The following is a 22,329-nucleotide window of genomic DNA, read 5'->3' as shown; positions in this document are numbered from 1 at the left end:
ATGTAGGTCCCGTCTAAAAAAAAACAAAAAAAACATGACTTTAACATTCCTAAATTACCCCAGTTGATATATTAATCATGGAAATAGACAATGTTGTCTATTAAATTTACTCCATCCCTTTCTGACCTTGACAAAGAAAAACGCCTTGTAATTCAATTTTAATTTTAGTATTTTAAAACGAAAATCAAATAACCACTAATTTGTTTTTTAATATCCGTTTGTGAATTGAAAATCGAATGACCAAAACATACACGGACCAATGAGCTGCATTGAACACAAGAAGATCTATTGAGAACAAAAAATCCATATTTCCTTTTATTTTGGTGAAAAGTAATGCAAAAGTAATGTAAAAGTAGTGTAATGCCTTACAATTCAAAGACAGTAATATTGTAATGTAACTAATTACTTTGAAATGACAGTAACAAGTAATAAATAATGCATTACGCTTTTGAAGTAACTTGCCCAACACTGACTATGGCGCACCGCCATAGTCTAATTTAGGCTGCCATAGTCTCGATGTTCGCCCATAATTATTTCATCAAGGCAAATGGACTTAACTAGCGGCTCTAATGATAGGCCTAAACAGGAGGGCAGCAGCGCTTATTATAAGGGGAAATCCTCGCGGCTGGTTTGGCTCATCAACGTTCTGTTTTCCCCCGTCGCCATGGCAAGGCGTCCCCCGCGCCGACCCCCCCTCAGCTGGCGAGTTTGACGGCACGTATAGCCCCGTTCACATATGTCGCTACTCGCCCGTCACTCACTTTCTCGCTGAATTCTACTCGCTGGCAAGAAAAAACTCACTGCCGCCGACGGCTAGTTCAGGCAGCAATTCTCTCTGGAACTCTCTGTTGTCGTCACTGTCAATCATCTCTATTCTACATTGTGATTGGTACTCGCTTGGTACTCGCTTCAAGTTATTTTCTCTCCGTCCCCGCCCACATCGCATCGCCTGTCCTGGCCACATTCCGCTAGAACACATTCACATTCATTGACAGTTGTCGCTCAGAGATGGGCGAGTGGAGACGTATGTCAATGAGGCTTCAGTCAAAACCAAAACACCAAGGAAGGCTGAGGAATATTCACCCACTTATATTAATAATACTAGTTATAATAAACTAATAGTGTAAAGGCTCAGCACTGTGTTTTAGTCATTTTTGTTCTCATCTTTTCTTGAATGCTTAAACTCCTCAACCCCATTTAGTATGTCAACATTTGGATCAGAACCAGCAGTTTGTAAGAAATTGGTCAGTAATTGATATGTCATATTTTGGTTCTCAAAATTCACCAAATTGATGCATTAAAATTAAATTATTCAAAATATGATTTGCATTTTTCTTTGCATAAGGAAGATGGCATTTGATGTTACGTATACAGTAGATAGAACCTATTCAGAGGGAAAATTCAGCTTCTCAGAAGAATTGCCGCTTATCAATTAATCGATCGATAAGATGAAACAACTATCGTTTTAATGAATTACTCGATAATTTGCATCCCTTATTCCCTTTACTTGAGTACCGGTATTAGATTTCTTTGGTACTTATTACTCTTACTTGAATACATTTCCAAGACGAATACTTTTACTTTTAATCAAGTTAATTTCTAGAAAGGCTGAAAGGTACTCGTTACTTTCAGGTCTGCTCTTTTTTTTTTTTTATATATATAAAAATACTATTGGACACAAGCCGTTTGTCAAAGAAGGAAACCTATCACAGTGCATGCTCTCCACTGGGATCTACGTAAAAGCGGAAATACATAATCCCTCCCCATATGACAAGGCCTGACTCAGGATCTGAACCCAGAAGCACGACTCGGTAGTCTGGTTTTCACCATACTAAGGTCAATCTTTTAAGATTGAACATTAGTCTGGGGAAGCTGCGCTTTGTTTCTACTGCTCAAGAGGCGGGATCAATGGGCATTGTTCAAATGACTCCGTACGCAATTGGATAGTCCTACAACCAATCAGAGCGTGCCAGGAGAGAATGGCCGTTTCTGATTGGAGCCAAAGATTCTGGCAATGTAACAGCGAAAGTAAGCCTGAGGGTGTCCAGCCTAAACTGCCGAGCGAAATCCAAATTTCCCGGAAGTTCAGGCAGGGTTCACCCAGCCTAACGACTCGGTACAAAGTAGTCAAAGTAAAAAAATAGAAATTTATTAAATAAAGACAATATAATAATACACTGGCTGGTAAGTGAACAAAAGAACTCAGGCGCAAAGGCCAAACGTCTATACAAAAAAATGAACAGAAAAACTCAGGCACTGAGGCAGGCTAGTCTAAGGAAAGGAACTGAAAATCACTGAGCTAGAAAACTGACAGAAAAACAAAGGAGAAAACAAACTGAAAATCACTCTGGGAAAAGAACAGAGGAACTAAGGCTAGAAAGTAACAACTTAGGAGAAGCAAAGTAGCAAAACAAACCCTCAGCTCAGGAACCGACAGGACAAGGACAAGAACGCGGGTAAGCACGGGTGAACACATGACAAACTGGCAAAGGACAAGGGAAAGACGCTGACAATATATACACAGGGTAATGGGAAACAGGTGGAAACAATCAGGGCGGGGTTAGACAATCACAGACGCAGGAACAAGAGGGCAGGAAGCAAAAACACCTGAAACGGGAGGGAGAAAACATTACTTCAAAATAGAACAGGAAATGACCGGACAACAAGAGACGGGACAAAATGAATAACTTAACAGGAAAACAGACAGGACATTACACCATAAGGATACCGTCAAAGTAGCCACGCTCTCGACTGTGTTTGTCAACACAAAACCGCGACAATGGCTGAGTCTCAGACTGAGTGTGATAATGATCCGGAGGAACTTTCAGAAAATCCTTGGCCTTATCTGGACTCCATGTTTGAGTTTTACAGAGTAAAAAACATGGACACAGACAAACAGTCATATATTTTCAAATGTGTATTGTGTTCGCCGAAGGAAAACTACATCTCTGCTTTCAACAACTCGTCCAACTTAAAGAAACACGTTGACGTAAGTTAACCAGACTTTCACCATGTTTTTTTTTCTATTTGTCTCGGTCAATGTCATCATGTTGTGAGAATGTGTGTGTGTTGATCACAAAAACTACGTGTGCGTGTGCGTGTGTGTGTGTGTCCGAATGAAACGCTCTCGTAACGTTATTTGTTATTAACACTCACCAAACTTTTGTCGACCCCCTTGCTTTGCTTTAGTTAATCCTTTTGCCATATTACTGAGGAATATATAATATGCTGCTTTTGGGCTGAATAAACTGGATGTATACTTTGTCGTACAACATCCTTGCATGCCTGATTAACAGGCAGGCTCATAGCAGAAGTCAGAAGTTTGCGTTTGTGAGCTTGTAGATGGGCTATGTTCGATGCAGTTTCCCTGGCAATATAACACCGTAAGATACAGTATGTTAATCTAGTCATACTAGTTAAAAGTATATGTATTGTATTATATTTTACTTATCTTGTGTGACTGTATAGCAGTGGTTGGTATTTACTGGTGGTGCAGGAAGACATGAACCCCCATAGCCTTTTTTACACAAATATTTATTGTTATATTAATATTTGTTTGTATGTTAAGCCTAGAACCATTCATTTTATTTGAAATGTACTCTTACTCTTACTTAAAGTGAATTTAAAAGCATGTACTTTTGGATACTTAAGTACCTTTAAAAGCAAGTACTTTTTTACTCTTACTCGAGTACCATGTCGACTGAGCTACTTTTACTTGTAACGGAGTAAACTTTGACCAGTAGTATTTGTACTCCTACTCTGTCCATCTCTGACTGGGGCCTACGTCCCTGATGTGTGAATGAGTGTTGTAGAGTGTATTTTGATTATTTGAGTTAATTGTGGGCCATTGTTATTGTTTTTTAAGTTTATTTTTTTAGCAATTATAGTCTTGTTTATTTGAAATAATTTAGTTTAATTTGTTGGATTTGCCCACTGAAGTATTTATTTCTTTTTTTCAGTTGTTCAGGAGACCGGTGGTGGCGTGCTGTGTCCTGGTGGTGGTGCCCCCCCTTGTCTCGTCTGCTGTGCCTTGGGAGCGGGTTTCCTTCAGTGTGTGTGCCGGGTGATTTTTAGTTAATTTCATTATTTTGGTAGAACCCCCCTTGCACTAGTCACTGTCCACTTACTCGGCTCCAGCCTCTTTATTTGCTTTGCTTTTCTTTTGTTTAGTATGAATGATAAAAAGACCTTTTAAAGAGATTATTTAGATTTGGGGCACGTCGACGAGATGGCAGGCTGACCTAACGCTCTCCCCAAATCACAGATTATTTCCCCAGATTCAAGTGCTTTAGTGTGGCAATATAGTTGTTAAACGAAGGAAGGGGACAAAACCAGCAAAGCTAAAAGTAAAATGAATACAAGATCCGGAAAACATGATAAAGTAGCCATGGAGAGCGACGTCGAAGCTAATGCTAGCTCGCCTAGCCCGGCCGGACTTGACGCGACTGATGCTAGCCTGCTAGCTAGTATTCACACTGAGATCAAGGCAATGCGCTCCGATGTAAAAAGTGAGCTGCACTCATTCCGGTCTACACTGAGAGAGGACGTGAAGAAGGAGCTGACTGAACTCAGAGAAGAGCTTAACCAGGCCCTGGGAGATATCAAGGGGGACTTGGAAAGCACAACAACGCGAGTCGAGGAAGCCGAACAGCGTGTGGCCCGAGCTGGAGGAGCGCAACCTCGACCTCGAGGACTCGCTCCGACAAATGCAGCAAAAACAGGAATCCCTGCAAACGAAAATGACAGATTTGGAGGCCCGGTCACGGCGAAATAATTGTAGCCTAATTGGCGAAGTTTCGGGAGCAGGACCACACCTCAACAGCGCCAATTTCCGCATCCTATAAATAACCACCTGACCATCTCCTCCGCTTCGCTCCCGCACTCTGCGCCTTCGCTTTCGTGAGAGCACGCGACTTCGCCTCAAGAAAACGAGCAATTTTGCACGAGCAAACCCGTGTGGCTCACTTCATAGCCAACTCACCTCAAGATTGACTTCGTCTCTCTTTCCCCTTCCGACGACGACCTCTTCCACCGAGACCACAATTCACCAGAAGCCGACGTCACCTCCATACCCGAGACCCCGACTTCAGTGGCTCCAACGATGTCCCGGACGCCAGCGTCCCCGACGAAACCCAGCTCCGTCTCATCCATGGTTTGTATCCCGCCTCGTTCATCCCTTCTCCATATCCAAGACTATCATAGCTCGCCCGACGAATCATCCAGGTCTCCCAGCCCACTTCCTCCAGCAGCCAAGAGAGGACAGGGAAACGCGCGGACAGAACGTCGCCGTCGCCGGAACTCGCCGACCCCTTCACCGCCGAGGACCGCTCCAGCCTCCCGCCGCCATTCCGACAAACCCGGCCGAACAACTCGCCGGTCGCAACGGCAACATGCTCCAGCCAGATCCCCCGACCAGCCTCCAGCTTCAAAAATCTCCGACTGGAAAGTAGCCACACTCCAAAAGACCTTAAAAGATAAAGGCATTCCGTTTCACAGATCCGATAACAAAGCAAAACTGTTCTCCATACTCATGGCCGCCGGCTCCGTCAACACCAGGTCGCTTCCGGGTGACGTCACCACGCACACCCCTTCCAGCAGCGACGCCGACGCTCTCGTTAAAGGGACAGTACCATCAAACAACTCGGCCCAAAGGAAACAGAGTCAGAGATCATCCGCCAGAACTAACAACCCCAGAACCATCACCACCACCTCCCGTCATCCCCACACTCCAGAGGGGGCGCCCAGATGGATGTCAGGACCCTCCAACCCCCACCAGGTTCATCACCACCACCAGCATCAGCAACCAACTACCTTTTACCAGCAACCATCGCAGCCAGTTCCAGCCGGGGCACCTGACACCGGGATGTCAGTGACTCCCGCTCCTTACTTCCAACTACAGCAGCCAGTTCCAGCAGGGGCTCCTGGCACCGGGATGCCAGCGCCCCCTGCCGGCTATTTCCAGACACAGCAGCTCGCGGCAGCGGGGGCACCTGACACCGGGATGTCAGTGACTCCCGCTCCTTACTTCCAACTACAGCAGCCAGTTCCAGCAGGGGCTGCTGGCACCGGGATGCCAGCGGCTCCCGCCCCAGTTTTTCATCAACCACAGTCCGCTCCAGCTCCTGGCACCGAGATGCCAGCGCCCTGCGCTGGGTGGCAGGGACCCGTGCCATCCCAGTTCCAGCAGTCCGAGCAGCCCTGGTCAGCTGGGGTCATCGGCTCCGGGATGCCAGCACCCGGGCTCCCCCCCCAGCAGGCAACCCCTAGCTTCACTTCACGTTCTAGAGAACTTAACCCCACAGAGTTTGCCTACGCCTTCTCCCTTTTTCGAGACGTCTTATGTTCCAAATTCCCCATGCGACGACATGAACTGGACGACTATCTGTCCACCATCCTGAACCTTGCCCTCCGCTTTGGAGGAAACGTTTTTTATCAATACCACATACACTTCGTCTCCCAAGCTGCAGCCCGCCTCTCTCAATTTAACGAGGCCACCTACTGGGGCACTCTCGATAACGAAATATACTGCCGCATCTTCGCCGCCCGCGCAGCTCTCCAATGCCCCCTTTGCGGCGGCCCATCTCACCCAGCCTCTTCTTGCTCCATCCCCACCCACAATGAGCCGTATCGAAGCCGAACGAGAGCGTCAGCATTCTCCCGCTTGTCGTCGGCACCTCCACCAGCACCCATTTCTCCTAAACGGGTGTCATCCGCACCCTCCACCTTCCCCATCACCAAAGGCATCGATAAAAAAGGCAGACCCATCTTCCACCAAGGAGGACGTTCCATCTGCAACAACTTCAATAGCACCGGATGCTCCATGTCCCAGTGCCGCTTCCTCCACGTCTGCTCCTTCTGCGGCGGGGGCCACGCCCGCCCAGCATGCCCGCACAACCCTACCTCGCCGAAACCAGGTGAGCACTTATCTACACCCATTAATATCACAGCTTTAGCAGAAGCACTTCGTAACCACCCCGATCCAGCTTTCGTTCACTTCCTGATTAAAGGATTCAAAGAGGGTTTCCATCCCGGACTTTCCACACACCCATCCATTCCTTTCGAGGTTAAAAACCTCAGCCATAACCGATCCAGAATCAGTCGACTGCCTGCTGGCAATAGAAGTCAAGGAAGGCTTCATGATCGGACCATTCGTCCATCCCCCTTTTCCTAACTTTCGCATCAGCCCCCTCGGCATTGCAACTAGGAAATACTCCGGCAAGAAACGCATTATCATAGATCTTTCAGCACCCCACAGCAGTACCATCCCCAGCATCAACAGCTTGGTCCCGAGTGAGGATTTTTCCCTTCACTATGCCACCATCAACCATGCCATCGCCCTCATTAAACTTGCCGGCAAAGGGTCATGGCTCTCAAAAACCGACATCACCAACGCCTTCAAAGTCCTCCCCATCCACCCCGACTTCTGGCGCTTCTTCGGTGTCCGCTGGCGCGGTGTATACTACTTCGCCGTCAGGCTCACTTTCGGCTGTAAAAGCAGCCCCAAACTATTCGACACCCTGTCCGAAGCCCTTTGCTGGATCCTGTCCAACAACCATGGGATTCCTTACGTCATCCATCTCTTGGATGATTTTCTTATCATTTCCCCCCCATCGTCACCACCAGCCTCCGGCCTGGTCATCTTGACTTCAGTCTTTGCCGACCTTGGAGTTCCACTGTCCGCCGAGAAAACCGAGGGCCCCTCCACATCCCTAGAGTTTCTCGGTATCACCCTCGACACAAATAAGTTCCAGGCTTCTCTCCCGGTTGAAAAGCTCAACCGAATCAGCCTCCTGATCTCCAATTTCCTTTACGCCCCGTGCTGCACCAAACGTCAACTGCTGTCCCTTCTGGGCCACCTTAACTTCGCCCTACGCATCATCCCCCAAGGGCGAGCCTTCATATCCCACTTACTATCTGTCGCTTCTTCCGTTCCATCACTCTTGACCTCCATCTCCCTGGATAGCCCAAGCCGTGCTGAACTCCGCCTGTGGCTCAACCTCCTCTCCAACTGGAACGGTATCACCTTCTTCTACCACGACCAACTTAGGCACCCACATGACATTCACCTGTACACCGATGCCGCTCCTTCAGTCGGTTTTGGGGGTTTCTACAACGGAAGATGGTTCGCAGCAGCATGGCCCCCAGAGCTCGCAAATGAATGCCAAGTCGCTTCCTCTGCGCTCTTCGAGATCTACCCCATAATAGCCGCCGCCATCTTGTGGGGACACGAATGGTCCCGCGAATCCATTCTCATATATTCCGATAACCTCGCGGCAGTAGACATCATTAACAAAGGTCGCTCCAACTCCCCATCCATCATGCCATTCACACGACGTCTCACCTGGCACTCCGTCACCCACCAATATGTTCTCCGCGCAGCCCATGTACCCGGCCATGCCAACGCCATTGCTGACTCTCTTTCCCGCTTCCTTTTCCAGAAGTTCAGAAGCTTGGCGCCTCACGCCAACATCTTCCCGACGCCAGTTCCTCCATATTCAGCGCTGACATTCACCTTGTGACTCCAGCGCTAAGACTCCTGATCAGCGAATCCCAGAGCTCCATCATCAATAGCCTATCACCCTCAACACTCTCTTCCTACTGGACGGCTTGGAAAAGCTTCCACCAATTCCACAACCTATACAACATAACCTTTCCGTCGTTCGATCTCATCACTTTGACTTCTTACATCACTTATGCCCATTCCATCAGGGCAATCAAAACACACACCATCAAAGCTTACCTTAGTGGCTTAAGCTTCTTCTCCAAGTTAATAACCGGCAGTCCGGGGCTGGCCACCAGCCATCCCCAAATATCTTCCCTCATCAGAGGACTCCTATGCCAAGAGCCAGCCACGAAACCTCAGCGTCTCCCTCTTACTGCAGACCTGCTGTGCACCTGCCTCCACACAATCCACTCTGGGTACGGCACTCCCCAAATCGCCAGAACCCTGGAAGCCATGTTTCTGCTAGCCTTTTTCGGTGTCCTACTTCAACCATCTACTTCGACCCGAGCCGTCACGCTTGCATTTCCGATTTGTCCCACTTTTCAGACGACATCATGGTGTTCCACTTAAAGCAAACCAAAACTAACCAATTTGGTCCGCCTACACCCGTCTTCTTCTTCCGGGTCCAATCACCACTAAACCCCTTCGAAACCCTCTCGAACTTCTTGCAATTCCGCAAATCCCAGAGCTCTACCACGACAGATCCCCTCTTTATTTCCAAATCCGGCCAAGTGGCTACACGATTCTGGTTTCACCATCACCTTCGCCTCGTGCTCTCATCGTCCGGTATCGCGCCCCTCAACTATTCCGGGCACTCCTTCAGGATCGGAGCCGCCACTTCAGCCTCCCGTAGTGGCGTCCCAGAACATTTCATTCGCATCATGGGCCGCTGGTCCTCCCAAACGTACCACCGCTACATCCGTTCGGATCTCAAAGATCTCAGGTCCGCTCAATCCCTGTTAAAATAATTGGAGGTTTTGGGGGTCCGTCGCCGCCCGGGAGCAGCGGCTGATTCCCTACAGAAGCCCCACAACGCTCCGCATCCGGTATCGAGATCTTCGACACGTCTTTTGTTCAATATCAATAAAACCCTTAAACGTATCTGGTTGACGGTGTGGTCCTTGCTAGTGAATTGTAGCCTAATTGGCGAAGTTTCGGGAGCAGGACCACACCTCAACAGCGCCAATTTCCGCATCCTATAAATAACCACCTGACCATCTCCTCCGCTTCGCTCCCGCACTCTGCGCCCCTCCCCCCCACCCCTTTTCTCTCCCTGCTCTTCTTTCCATCCTCTCCTCACAGGTCCATGAGGGGGGTCCGTCGCCGCCTGGGAGCGGCGGCTGATTCCCTACAGAAGCCCCACAACGCTCCGCATCCGGTATCGAGATCTTCGACACGTCTTTTGTTCAATATCAATAAAACCCTTAAACGTATCTGGTTGACGGTGTGGTCCTTGCTAGTGAATGTCCGCATTTATGGAATACCTGAAGGTGAGGAAGAAAATAATATGATGGACTTTGTGGCCAAACTATTAAAGTCTGAGCTGGCTACTCCAAGCGAGCTCGATCTGAAAATACAGCGCTGCCACAGAGCCCTGGCTCCGTGACCACCACGAGAGGCTCCGCCGTGTTCCATAATAATTAACTTTCACAAGTATAAAACTAAAGAACTGATCCTGTCGTCTGCTTGGAAGAAGAAGGAGGTCTTTTACAAAGGCAAGAGAGTTTATTTTGACCACGACTTCCCGACGGAGGTAGTTAAGAAAAGAAGAGAGTATGCAGGAATAAGGAGAGTGCTTAAAGAGAAGGGTGTGCGGTTTCAGACCCCCCCACCCGCTAAGCTCAAGGTGTTTTTGGACGGTGGACCCAGGATTTACAACGACGCAAGAGAAGCCGCAGATGACCTGCGGAAAAGGGAGTTCCCCATCGACCAAAACGAGCCAGGTCCAGTCCCAGAGCCTCGCATCACAGCGTGGGAGAGGGTCAGGGATAAGCATCGTCAACGAGCATCCCACCCGGAGCTGATACGAAAGAAGCTGGGTGCTTTCCGCCACAACCCTCAGGAGACCTGACTCCAGTGCCAGGCTCTAAATGTGTCTGATCTCCCTTAGCCCCACCAGGTGATTTGATAATTAGCAAATGACTCATAATAACTGTTATCCTCTCCCTCCTGCCCCCCCCCCCCTTTTTATTATTATTATTTTATTAATTTATTTAATTTGATCTTCTTCACGTTGATCAAAGACTGACTTTTAGCTTGAGTTAAGCAGGCCAATTGAAAATGGGAGAGTGGTCTGGTGGAAAGACTGCCATGGTAGAGTACTATGCCAACTGAAGTAACTTTTGTAACCTCAAAGAGGGGCCCTTTTGTTAAATCAGGCTTTCCCCTCAATTTTAAAGAGCACGTAAACTCTTTACAGTTTTTCTCAAATGCTAAAACACATTTCACAAACGTTTCCTCTATGTTCCCCAATGTCTAAACACAACACCCTTTTCTAAAGCTACATAAACACAACCACACCTTCTCACTTCAAAACTCAAACTTTCACACCAAAAGAGCAGCTCGAAGCTTTCAAAAATGTAAACACTATACACATCATTACGCACTAAAGCAAAACAATTGAAAACACAATGCTCAATTTGTGAGAAGGTTCTTTGTTTCATAACTGCCAATGCATATTTTTAGAAACTTTACAGTAACGGATCTTCTTAGATCTCTGTAGAGGATTAGGCATTTAGATTTGTGAGTTTCATATGAAGAGTATAAATCTATAGAAAATACTACATGTACACTACTGTAACACAACTCAATGCAAAAACAGAATCTATTGCCCACAACAGTACTCTTGAAAACATGTTCAGGATGTGAAGTTTTTTTATTTAGTTTATTCACACCACACACACACCACAATCACTGTGCAGCATCATGTCGATGAGCTGCATCAGGCCACATCACCTCATCCACATCGCAGGCTATATTCTGTCTTGCCAGGCACCGCGGGAAAAACGCCCTGGAATGGTGCATCCATCCTTGGAAGGCTTCCACTGGGATGTCACCACAGGCCAGCTCCATTGCCCTTAGGAGGTTCTCTCTGGTGTATGGTTGTCGGTCATAAACCTTCCATCTCCACGATGAGAAGAACTCCTCTATAGGGTTCAGGAAAGGGGAGTAGGGTGGCAGACAGACGTTTAAAAACTGGTCACTGTTGGTGGTGAACCACTCTCTGATTTGGTTCGTTCTGTGGAAGCGGACATTGTCCCAAATGATCACATAAATGGGATGTGCAGGCCCAGGATGGTGTTGTTGGCGGTCCAGGAGGATGTCTCTTAGTTCCTCTAGGAAGGTGAGGAGACGTTGGGTGTTGTAAGACCCAAGGACAGCATGCCGGTGGACAAGCCCCTCTGAACCCATGGCCGCACAAAGAGTAATATTACCCCCCCGTTGGCCAGGAACCTCAGTGATTGCTCTTTGGCCAATGATGTTACGGCCTCTTTGCCTTCGTTTCTGCAGGTTGAAGCCAGCCTCATCCAGGAAGAGTTACTCATGACGTCTGGCCATCGTGTCCAACTGTAATATCCTCTGTGAAAATGTGAAAGTGCACAGGTGTTCAGAAGTCAATCAGGTAGCACAGTATTGTCCAGAAGTAATGTAGGCCACTGAGCAACACAGTATGTCCACTAACTGTACTGTGAACATGGATGTATACTTACTTGCACATACTCGTAACGTAGGTCTTTGTGTCGCGCAGAGTTGCGCTCAAAGGGAACCCTATAGACCTGTTTCATCCGCATCTTTTGGCGCCGGAGAACTCTGTCTATTGTGGCCAAGCTAACATCATCAATGCCCTCAAAGTTGACATTATCGGCAATGACTTTGTCTCTGATCTCCCGGAGTCTGATGAGGTTGTTCTCACGAACCATATCCACAATGAGGGTTTCTTGTGCCGCTGTAAATATGGCAACCCTCCCACCTCTATGCGGCATTCTTTCAACTCTAAAGAAAAAAACATGTGTTGTCAATTGACATGTTTTACAATAACAACTGATTTGAAACCAATAGACTACTTTCACAGGCTTGTAAAACTGTATTGTGACAAAGAAAGCAATAGAGTACAATACCTGTTGTGTTGTCTGAATGCCCTGATAATGGTGGCCACGGTGAACCTACTCAGGTTTGGACGGACTCTTAGTCCTGCTTCAGCCATTGTCATGCCATGGACAATGACATGGTCAATGACTGTTGCTCGCATCTCGTCCGTAATGATGGTGCGAGGTCGTCTTGCTCTTCGTCCTGGACCTTCTCCTCTCCCTCCTGGACATAAATGTGCATAAATGTAAATGTACTACAGATACCCTCTCCACCTTCAAGAAAACTCTTACAGTTTTTCTCAATTGTTTACACACAAATACTGGTACTTGAGACACAATGACCACAACATGTAACTCATTCACCAACATCCTGAACTAGCTCTGCTAAACTGCAAGCACAATTCCTGCTTTACACTCAAATTGCAGTTTTAAAACACACTTTTTTCAAAACACTACACACAATTCTCTGCATTTGGCACAATTTTCATGGGGAAAATCTCTTGTTTTCACAAGGAACACACTGCCATTCAAAATTCTAAAGTTAATTTCCCTACTATGCACACTGACTCATCACATGGGAAAACACCTGCAACACAGTTTTACAATTTGCAATCAGAACATTAGCATAAAAGTGCAACAGGTGAGCTCTTCTGTTTTGGAGCAATGGATGCCAACATTGGCAACAGGGGCAGAGCCAGAGGAGTGAGAGTACGAGGAGGAGCCTAGCATGGATTTGCCATGCTAGGCGATATTTCCCCCGCTGCTCGGCCATCGCTTGCATTGCCTGTACAGTAAATTCTTCTGGTTTTGTATGTAGACCACTGTATATGCAACTTTGTGTTGGTTGGGAGGAACACTGTGTACATTACAGTATTCTTGTGGGAAAAATAAAATATATAAAAACAATATTCTAAAATATTTTACAACACATTTATGTATGTATTGTCTGTAGTGAGTGTAACACTGAACAAAAAAAGGCCTAAGTCATTATGGTAAATGGAGAAGAAGTGTTCATCGTGTTTTACATTGAGCACATCAGTGTTCAACTGGTTCTTATAAATGTCTATTCATATGATGGTTTGTGTGTGTCATTTGAAAACAAAATACCATTTTGAGAAGAAATAACATTGTTTTGAATGTAAAGTTTCATTTTGCAGGAGAATTGAGGGGTTTTGCCCATTGTGTGTGTGTTTTTTTGATTTGTGTGTAGAGTTCTGAGAGTATGAGGCATGCTTTCAGAAAATGTGTGTAAACGATCGAGAAAAACTGTAAGAGATTTTCTCCAAGCCTAAATGCTGCACTTGACTTAGCACTTGACTTAGCTTAGTTTCCCTCACATTGTGCTGTTGTTTGAATGTTTTATCCTCGATTGTAAGTCGCTTTGGATAAAAGCGTCAGCCAAATGCATAAATGTAAATGTAAATGTAATGTACCTTCTCCTCTCCCTTGGCCTGCTCCTCTTCCTCGTTGGCCTGCTCCTCTTCCTCCTGGAACTTCTCCTCTCCCTCCTGGACCTTCTCCTCTCCCTTGTTGGCCTCCTCCTCTTCCTCGTTGGCCTGCTCCTCTTCCTCCTCTGATTCGAACTCCTCTTCCTCGTTGGCCTGCTCCTCTTCTTCCACGGCCAGCTCCTCTCCCTCCTCTCACTCGAATTCCTCTTCCCCTGACTCTGCCTTCATCCATTGTATTTGTTTGGAATCTTCAGCAAACTGTGCACTCTGAACTTGCTTTTATACATGTGGTTACAGCATTAGCAACAAGTGTCTTCAATTTTGAGTCGTTGTGTGTAATGAGTGACGCCAGGTGTGTTCATTGTGTTCAAATATTGCTGACTGTGGCAGCCATTTTGCATCACATGAGCTTTCATTTGAGAATATGAGCAGAGTTCTTTTGCAACTTGTGTTTTAGCAAGGAAAAATGTGTTTAGATTTATGAGAACGGAGGATTGTGTTTTGTGAATTGTGTCTTCATGTGAAATGTGTTTATGATATTGGCAAATGATTGCTAGATTTAGTAAATGTGTTTAGACAACTGGTCATTTGGTTTAGAGGATTGGCTTTTGTGTTTTAGCATTTGAGAAAAACTGTAAAGGCATTTCAATCGGAGGCAGTGAGTATAAGATAAGTCTGTTCGCAGATGACATATTGCTCACTTTAACTGATTTACAAAGAAGTATACCTAAGCTGATGTCTCTTTTGAGACTGTTTGGCTCATATTCCGGGTATAAATTGAATACACACAAGACCCAGATACTCACATATAATTTCACACCGAACACTGACTTGAAAGGCAGATTTGATTTTAAATGGGATGCCCCTGCCATTAAATATTTAGGAGTTTGGATCCCAAAAGACATTACCAAAATATATAAGACAAATTATGATCCAGTTATTAAGAATATCAAAGCAGATCTAGATAGATGGACTGTACTACCTTTAGACATGTCAAATAGAATTGAAACGATAAAAATGAATGTCCTTCCCCGGCTACTGTATCTATTCCAGTCACTTCCTGTAGAGATCCCCGCAAAAGATTTTAGGGAATGGAATAGAATTATATCAAGATTTGTCTGGAACAGTAAGAGGCCCGAATAAAATATAAGACCTTGCAGTTACCTAAAGATGAGGGGGGACTCTCTCTACCATGAGTGGAGGACTATTATATTGCTGCCCAGCTAAGACCTCTAGCTTGCTGGTGTAATCCAAACTATTCAGCTATATGGAAAGACTTGGAGTTAAAGCAATGTGAAACACCAATACAGGCTTTATTAGGTAATTGCCAACACCATGATCCCCACCTGGATAAATTAAATTGCTGGACCAGGGCTGCTCTTAAGGTGTGGTTTAGCTCCTGTAAAAAACTCCATCTTGGGAAGCATGCAAAATTATTGAAATGGGTGTCACATGACTCAGAATTTATACCATCACTTCTAGATAAGCGATTCAGGCAGTGGACACACAATGGTATTACCGCCTACTGCACTATAGTTGATAAGGATGGCCTACACAATCTTTCACCCACATCTGTAAATCATACAGACTGGGAAGAGAGGATATGTTCAGATATTTCCAGGTCAGAGATTACTTCAACAAGGAAATAAAACTAACAGATAATAAAGATGCCAATCTGATCAGTGTATTTATAGATGCATATAATGCTAAAGACAGTAAACATTTAATTTCACAAATTTACAAAAGACTACAAAACTCCAAGAACCATTCTACTATCCAGGTTAAGCAAAAATGGGAGGCGGAGTCTAGCCTGGAGATATCTGAGGATGATTGGAAATCTGTTTGGGCAGGTCAAGCTAAAACCACCAACTCCAGAGCTTGGCGAGAATTCTGCTGGAAGAACATAATAAAATGTTTTGTTACTCCTAAATTGAAATTTAAACAGCAGGGTTTTCAGGGACAGGATAAATGCTGGAGACAATGTGGCCAGACAATGGCCGATCACTTTCATATATTCTGGGCTTGCCCGCTTATCCAACCATATTGGCAAGAGCTTGCTGAAGAAATTCAGTCAATCCTTGGTTTAAAAGTTGATTTTTCTTTCATCACGTTATACCTGGGTAAATTCCCAGTTGGACTTATGGCTCAGGACAACTATCTTTACAAAGTGCTTTTGGCTGCAAGCAAAAAGGCCATTACACGGAAGTGGCTGCAGACAAATTTGCCATCAAAGAATGACTGGATCACCATTGTTAACGAAATACAGTGCATGGAAAAACTGACCTTCGTCCTAAGACTACGAGCTGAACAATTTGCCAAGTACTGGGAAAAGTGGACTTCATATTCTCTAACGTGTAACTCATTGTCTGTGTTAATGATAATCCCATTTTCTCTAATGTATGCCCTATGTCAACCTTGTCAACCTGTCTGTTCTATATGATTTTCTCTTTTCTCGGTTTTATGTTTCATTGTTTGTCCTTTATTGTTGAAAAAGGAATTGAAAACTTAATAAAAAGAAAGTTTCAAAAAAATAAAGAGATTATTTAATAAAACTATTTTTTTAATATAACATTCAAACCACGTCTCATGCCTGTTTATAAGTGAACTTACCTGTGTGCCTCGCACTCTAAATTAATTCCCTGGGTGAAACTCCCAGGGTGGCGTTGTTGGTTCTTTCTGGTTATTTTTGGTTAAATCCTTTAGTTTAATTTCTTCCCGCCTTGCTCCCTCGCCACGCTATCGCTACACTTAATGGCAAAAATGGCACTGGTCTGTTGGACTTGGTTGAACAAAAATAAACAATATTTTGTTGCTTAAGCTTATGTATTCAGTCATTATTCAATGGTATACTAAAAATCCATGTGAAAGAAATTACTTCTCACTGTTCTCAGGCGATTAAAATGCAATTAATTTCGATTAATTAATTACAAAGCCTCTAATTAATTAGATTATTTTTTTTTATTGAGTCCCGGCCCTAGTGTGTGTGTATATATATGTATATATGTATATATATACAGGGGTGCACATAATTTTTTCAGTGGGTTACTCAGGTGAGTACCAGGAGATGGTGTTTGGTACTGCAAACACCATCTACTCAAGTAGCGTGGTTTAAAGACTTAAAGTGCAGTCTTCCTCACTGTCGTCCTCAGTGTCGCCCCCACTGTCCTCCACAGTGTCAGCCCCCCTACCCACTGCTTCAGCTTCCTGCATGGTAGATGATGAAGATGCTGCAGATGCACCTCCCTGTCCTTGGTTGAGCCTCCGATTAGCTGTCTCCCTCCACAGGTCAACAGCTTGCTTTGGGTCAAATGTCTCTGTGGTCTGCTTTGACAGGTGAATGTGCATCAGGGCTGAGAGACGAGCATGTGACAGACGAGATCTGTACTTGGTTTTTATTATGTTGAGATGTGAGAATCCCCTCTCACAAGCTGCACTACTTAAAGGCAGTGTAAGAGACAGCTTAACCACCTTGTTGATGTTGGAGTAAGCATCTGGGTTACTTGTATTTACTATTTGGACTAAGTCATACACAGAAGAGGCTCCCAGGCGTTTTCCTGCCTGCTTTAAGCGCATCCATTCTGTCACAGTGGTGTCTTTGCCAAGTTGCAAGGTGGCCTCATATTTCTTGAGAATGTTGCAAACTGTTGTGTTTCCAAAACTGTGGAGGTCTTGCATTTCCTGAGGCCATGTTGAAGGATCAAATACTAAGAAATGATCACATGACTTGAGGGAGTCATATCTGATTTCAAACTCTTCAATTAACCCACTGAGTAAGTCTGTCTTGTCTCTGTCAGCATCAGCATTAGAAACAGTGTGTGCCCTGTGGCCTTCACCATCAAGCAGAAGTGTGAACTGTCCAATGGCCACCATGAGTTCATCCTTACATTCTCCAATGGTCAGCTTTTCCTTCTGAAACCTAATGGATGTGGTCTTCAAAATGTTGCCAATGTCAAGCATGTTTGATAGAAAGCACTGAAAACGCTCTGTGCAGATATGCTGCAAGTCACTGTTATCACTAGTAGCCAGTTGCATTTTAATGGCTGGCAATAGTCTTGATATTTTTAACAGAACATATATATATATATATACACATATATATATATATGTGTATATATACATCTATATATATATACACATATATATGTATATATATGTATGTATGTATATATATATACTGTATATGTATGTATGTATATATATATATATATACTGTATATATATGTATGTATATATATATATATATATATACTGTATATGTATATATATATATATATATATATGTATGTGTATATATATATATATATATATATATACACATACATATATATATGTATGTGTATATATATATATATATATGTATATATACATATATAGCCCCGACATGAACAAGGGGGGAGGAACAGTTCATGGCTGCTTGCAGCTTTCTTTCTTTTTTTTTACATATGTCGTATTGGCCAATCTCATTGAGACTGGAGGAGCAGCAGTGTACTTAATTGTGTTTTAATAGTATGTTGTTGTCAGAAATACCTGCAAATAAGAGGATTTTTGCAGCTGATTTTACATTTTCAGCAAATCACATTAAAAGCATAAGATGTGAAAAAGAATGGTTTAAATGGCAAATGAAAAAATGAATTCAACAAAGATCTTTAGTATTTTATTCAAAGGATATTGTATAAAAGTCTAAAAAGGTGGAAAAAAGGTATTAGCAATCCATCACTTAATGGCAGTGAGAGAGTAATGCAACAATCAGTATGTCAGTCTCATCAGACTTAAAAGAAACAGTTGGATAACATACCTTTAAATGTGCCAATAATATGACTTACAGTTTTTCTCAATTGTTTACACACAAATACTGGTACTTGAGACACGATGAACACAACATGTAACTCATGCACCAACCCCCTGAACTAACTCTGCTAAACTGCAAACACAATTCCTGCTTTACACTCAAATTGCAGTTTTAAAACACACTTTTTTCAAAACACTACACACAATTCTCTGCATTTGGCACAATTTTCATGAAGACAATCTCTTGTTTTCACAAGGAACACACTGCCATTCAAAATTCTAAAGTGAATTTCCCTACTATGCACACTGACTCATCACATGGGAAAACACCTGCAACACAGTTTTACAATTTGCAATCAGAGCATTAGCATAAAAGTGCAACGGGTGAGCTCTTCTGTTTTGGAGCAATGGATGCCAACATTGGCAACAGAGGCAGAGCCAGAGGAGTGAGAGTACGAGGAGATATTTCCCCCGCTGCTTGGCCATCGCTTGCATTGCCTGTGATGTGGATGAGGTGCTGTGGCCAGACCGAAACAGAAGAGAGGATGTGGGATAGTTGTTGTTTTTTTGTAACTGTGTACACAGTAAATTCTTCTGGTTTTGTAGACCACTGTATATGCAACTTTGTGTTGGTTGGGATGAAAACTGTATTCATTACAGTATTCTTGTGGGAAAAATAAAATATCTAAAAACAATATTCTAAAAGATTTTACAACACATGTATGTATGTACTGTCTGTAGTGAGTGTAACACTGAACAAAAAAAGGCCTAAGTCATTATGGTAAATGGAGAAGAAGTGTTCATCGTGTTTTACATTGAACACATCAGTGTTCAACTGGTTCTTATAAATGTCTATTCATATGATGGTTTGTATTTCTTCTCAAAATACCATTTTGAGAAGAAATAACATTGTTTTGAATGTAAAGTTTCATTTTGCAGGAGAATTGAGGGGTTTTGCCCATTGGGTGTGTGTTTTTTAATTTGTGTGTAGAGTTCTGAGAGTGTGAGGCATGCGTTCAGAAAATGTGTGTAAACAATCGAGAAAAACTGTAAGGGTAGTGTGTAAAGCAAATAATACAGGACCCAAGACAGAAACCTGGGGCATACCAGGGGAAAGGGCAGCAGTTTCTGACATGTATGGAGTGAAGTGGGGGAAAATCTCAGGAGAAGCATTCCAAGGTTCTCCCACAGAACAGAGTTTCTGGGCCAGACGTCCCTGATATGTCTGCACTGCATGTTGTGTGTTACAGCCAGCAACACTCAGCCCACTTATTTGAATGAATTCTGACTCTCTTTAAAAGAGATAGTCAGACCCAGAACACGTTCAAATGGTCAATAAACCCCAGCAAGCAGCCTGAAGTAATATAGCAATTGAAAACATGATCATCAAACCGTATGCATGCATTTGTTTACAAAAGTATTAATAAGTAGTGCCAACAGTCGTAGTAGTAATTATTATTCAGAAGAAAGTGGTGCCACACCTTTGTGCGTGTAAAACTTCATGGCGCATTCAATGTAATCCGTAATCTCAACGGCCACGATGGCACAGGAAGGACTGAGTACTTCCAGTTGTTTAAGTGATGATCCGGAATGTTCTGCCATCAAGGGGTGAGACCATCAGCTGGGCCGAGCCCGGTGAGTGGAGAGGCCGCCAGTAATTCCTCCAGATGACAGTACAGACTCGGGAAACCAGCAGGACACATGCCAACACCAGCAGGACCACTGATTGGACATAATAGAAGACTGATTTTAGGGAGTACGTGAAGGAGAACACGATGATTGTTATTGTAAATATAATAACAGATACAATATTTGGAAGCAGCCTTCCTCCTTTTGAAATAATCTGATGGTCTTCCTACAACTAGACAGATTGTGTTGATACTGTGTGTGAGTATATGCACTACATTTGTTTGCACACTTCATGAATATGTTCATCTAGGATTAGTTTCGACATGACACCCTTCCCTAAATATCATGATACTGATGGTGAAACGATACAAAAAAAACATCAGGAAAAGTAATTGAATAATAGATGGGCGAACATTAGGGGTGTGACGAGATCTCGTACCACGAGACCACCTCGCGAGATTTGTGAGCTATACATAGCTGAGGTTTTACAGAGAGCTGTTACTGACTGGGAGCTTAAAAAACCCAACTACGACATCGCTTATTGTTACCGACAATGCACGTAATATGGACGTGGCCGTGCGCGACGCGGGATTGAAGTCGCACATCTGTTTTGCGCACACTATAAATCTTGCAACCCAAGCTGGTTTCGGTGTTCCCTGCGTCGCTCGTTTACTCGGGCGGGTGAGACGTGGGACTGCTTTTTTTCATCGTAGTTCAGCGGCTACCGCGGTGAAAATGTCCAAGCAGAAACGGCTACAATTACCATCACACAAGTTAATGACGGGCACGTTGGATATGCTGGCTCGTTACCTTGAGGAGCAAGCTGCCATAGCAGCATCACCAGCCCAGAGATAAGACAAAACTCCCGAAGCATTGATACACTTGACAGCTGCGATGTCAGAGATGCTGAAGATGCTGTAGTTGCAGCATGTTGTTCATGACATACTTGGTCAGGCTCCGTTTGCACTATTTGCACTCTGTATTGACAAAGTAGAACTTTGATTTGGTTTTGCACATATTTACACTTGGGAAAAAGAAATATTTTAATATTTTATTAATGTTCCCATTCATTGTCTATGTAAAATCAAGACAGATTCAGCAACTGCATAGCTTATTTCTCGCCTAAAATGTTTTCAGAAACAAATTTCGCTGAATTATTTTCGTAAAATAAGAGGGAGGTGGGAGGCTGCGAGGGGAGAACGATACGAGCTCGGAGGAGCACAGAGGGGAGGGGTGTGTGTGTGTGTGAGGGTGGGGGGGCTCAAATCGTAGAATACAGCTTTAACTGAACTTAATAACCAGATATCACATTAAACTGCGTTTAATAAACCTCTTATTTATGTGACATCTGTAATAGTTCAGACGGAGAGAGGCTTCCAAAACAAAAACTTGCAAAAGTATAATACATTCAGATGAAGTTCTGTTGATTCAGAGAAGCTGCATGAATCAGGAAGACGCCACCGGCAGTAGCCGTAATGACGTCAAAATATACCGCGAACCGGAGCGTTTAGATAGAACTTTGTTTGTAGTGTTTAGATAGAACTTTTTAGTGTTTAGATAGAACTTTGTTTGTAGTGTTTAGATAGAACTTTGTTTGTAGCGTTTAGATAGAACTTTGTTTGTAGTGTTTAGATAGAACTTTGTTTGTAGTGTTTAGATAGAACTTTGTTTGTAGTGTTTAGATAGAACTTTGTTTGTAGCGTTTAGATAGAACTTTGTTTATAGTGTTTAGATAGAACTTTGTTTGTAGTGTTTAGATAGAACTTTGTTTGTAGTGTTTAGATAGAACTTTGTTTGTAGCGTTTAGATAGAACTTTGTTTGTAGCGTTTAGATAGAACTTTGTAGCGTTTAGATAGAACTTTGTTTGTAGTG

General features: G+C 43.9%; 1 protein-coding gene and 1 long non-coding RNA gene across 2 annotated transcripts in view; one reads left to right on the top strand and one right to left on the bottom strand.

The window, feature by feature from the left end:
- The first annotated feature begins 1,771 nt into the window (after nt 1-1,771).
- Nucleotides 1,772-2,674, top strand: LOC311012538. Its single transcript, XR_014597052.1, has 3 exons — nt 1,772-1,819; nt 2,125-2,206; nt 2,254-2,674. It is a non-coding gene; the product is annotated as an uncharacterized lncRNA (long non-coding RNA).
- A 15,997-nt stretch (nt 2,675-18,671) lies between these two features.
- LOC311012803 (uncharacterized protein) overlaps nt 18,672-22,329 on the bottom strand; it is a 28,276-nt gene continuing 24,618 nt past the window's right edge. The window contains exon 7 of the mRNA XM_084008512.1: nt 18,672-20,549. Within this exon, the coding sequence (XP_083864638.1) occupies nt 20,401-20,549 (149 nt within the window). The 3' untranslated portion in view covers nt 18,672-20,400. The remainder of the gene's footprint in view (nt 20,550-22,329) is intronic.

Source organism: Eutrigla gurnardus, assembly GCF_963514095.1.
Source record: "Eutrigla gurnardus genome assembly, chromosome: 4".
Classification (NCBI taxonomy): Eukaryota; Metazoa; Chordata; class Actinopteri; order Perciformes; family Triglidae; genus Eutrigla; species Eutrigla gurnardus.
Note: the sequence above shows the minus strand (reverse complement) of the source record. Positions and strands in the feature narration are given on the sequence as shown.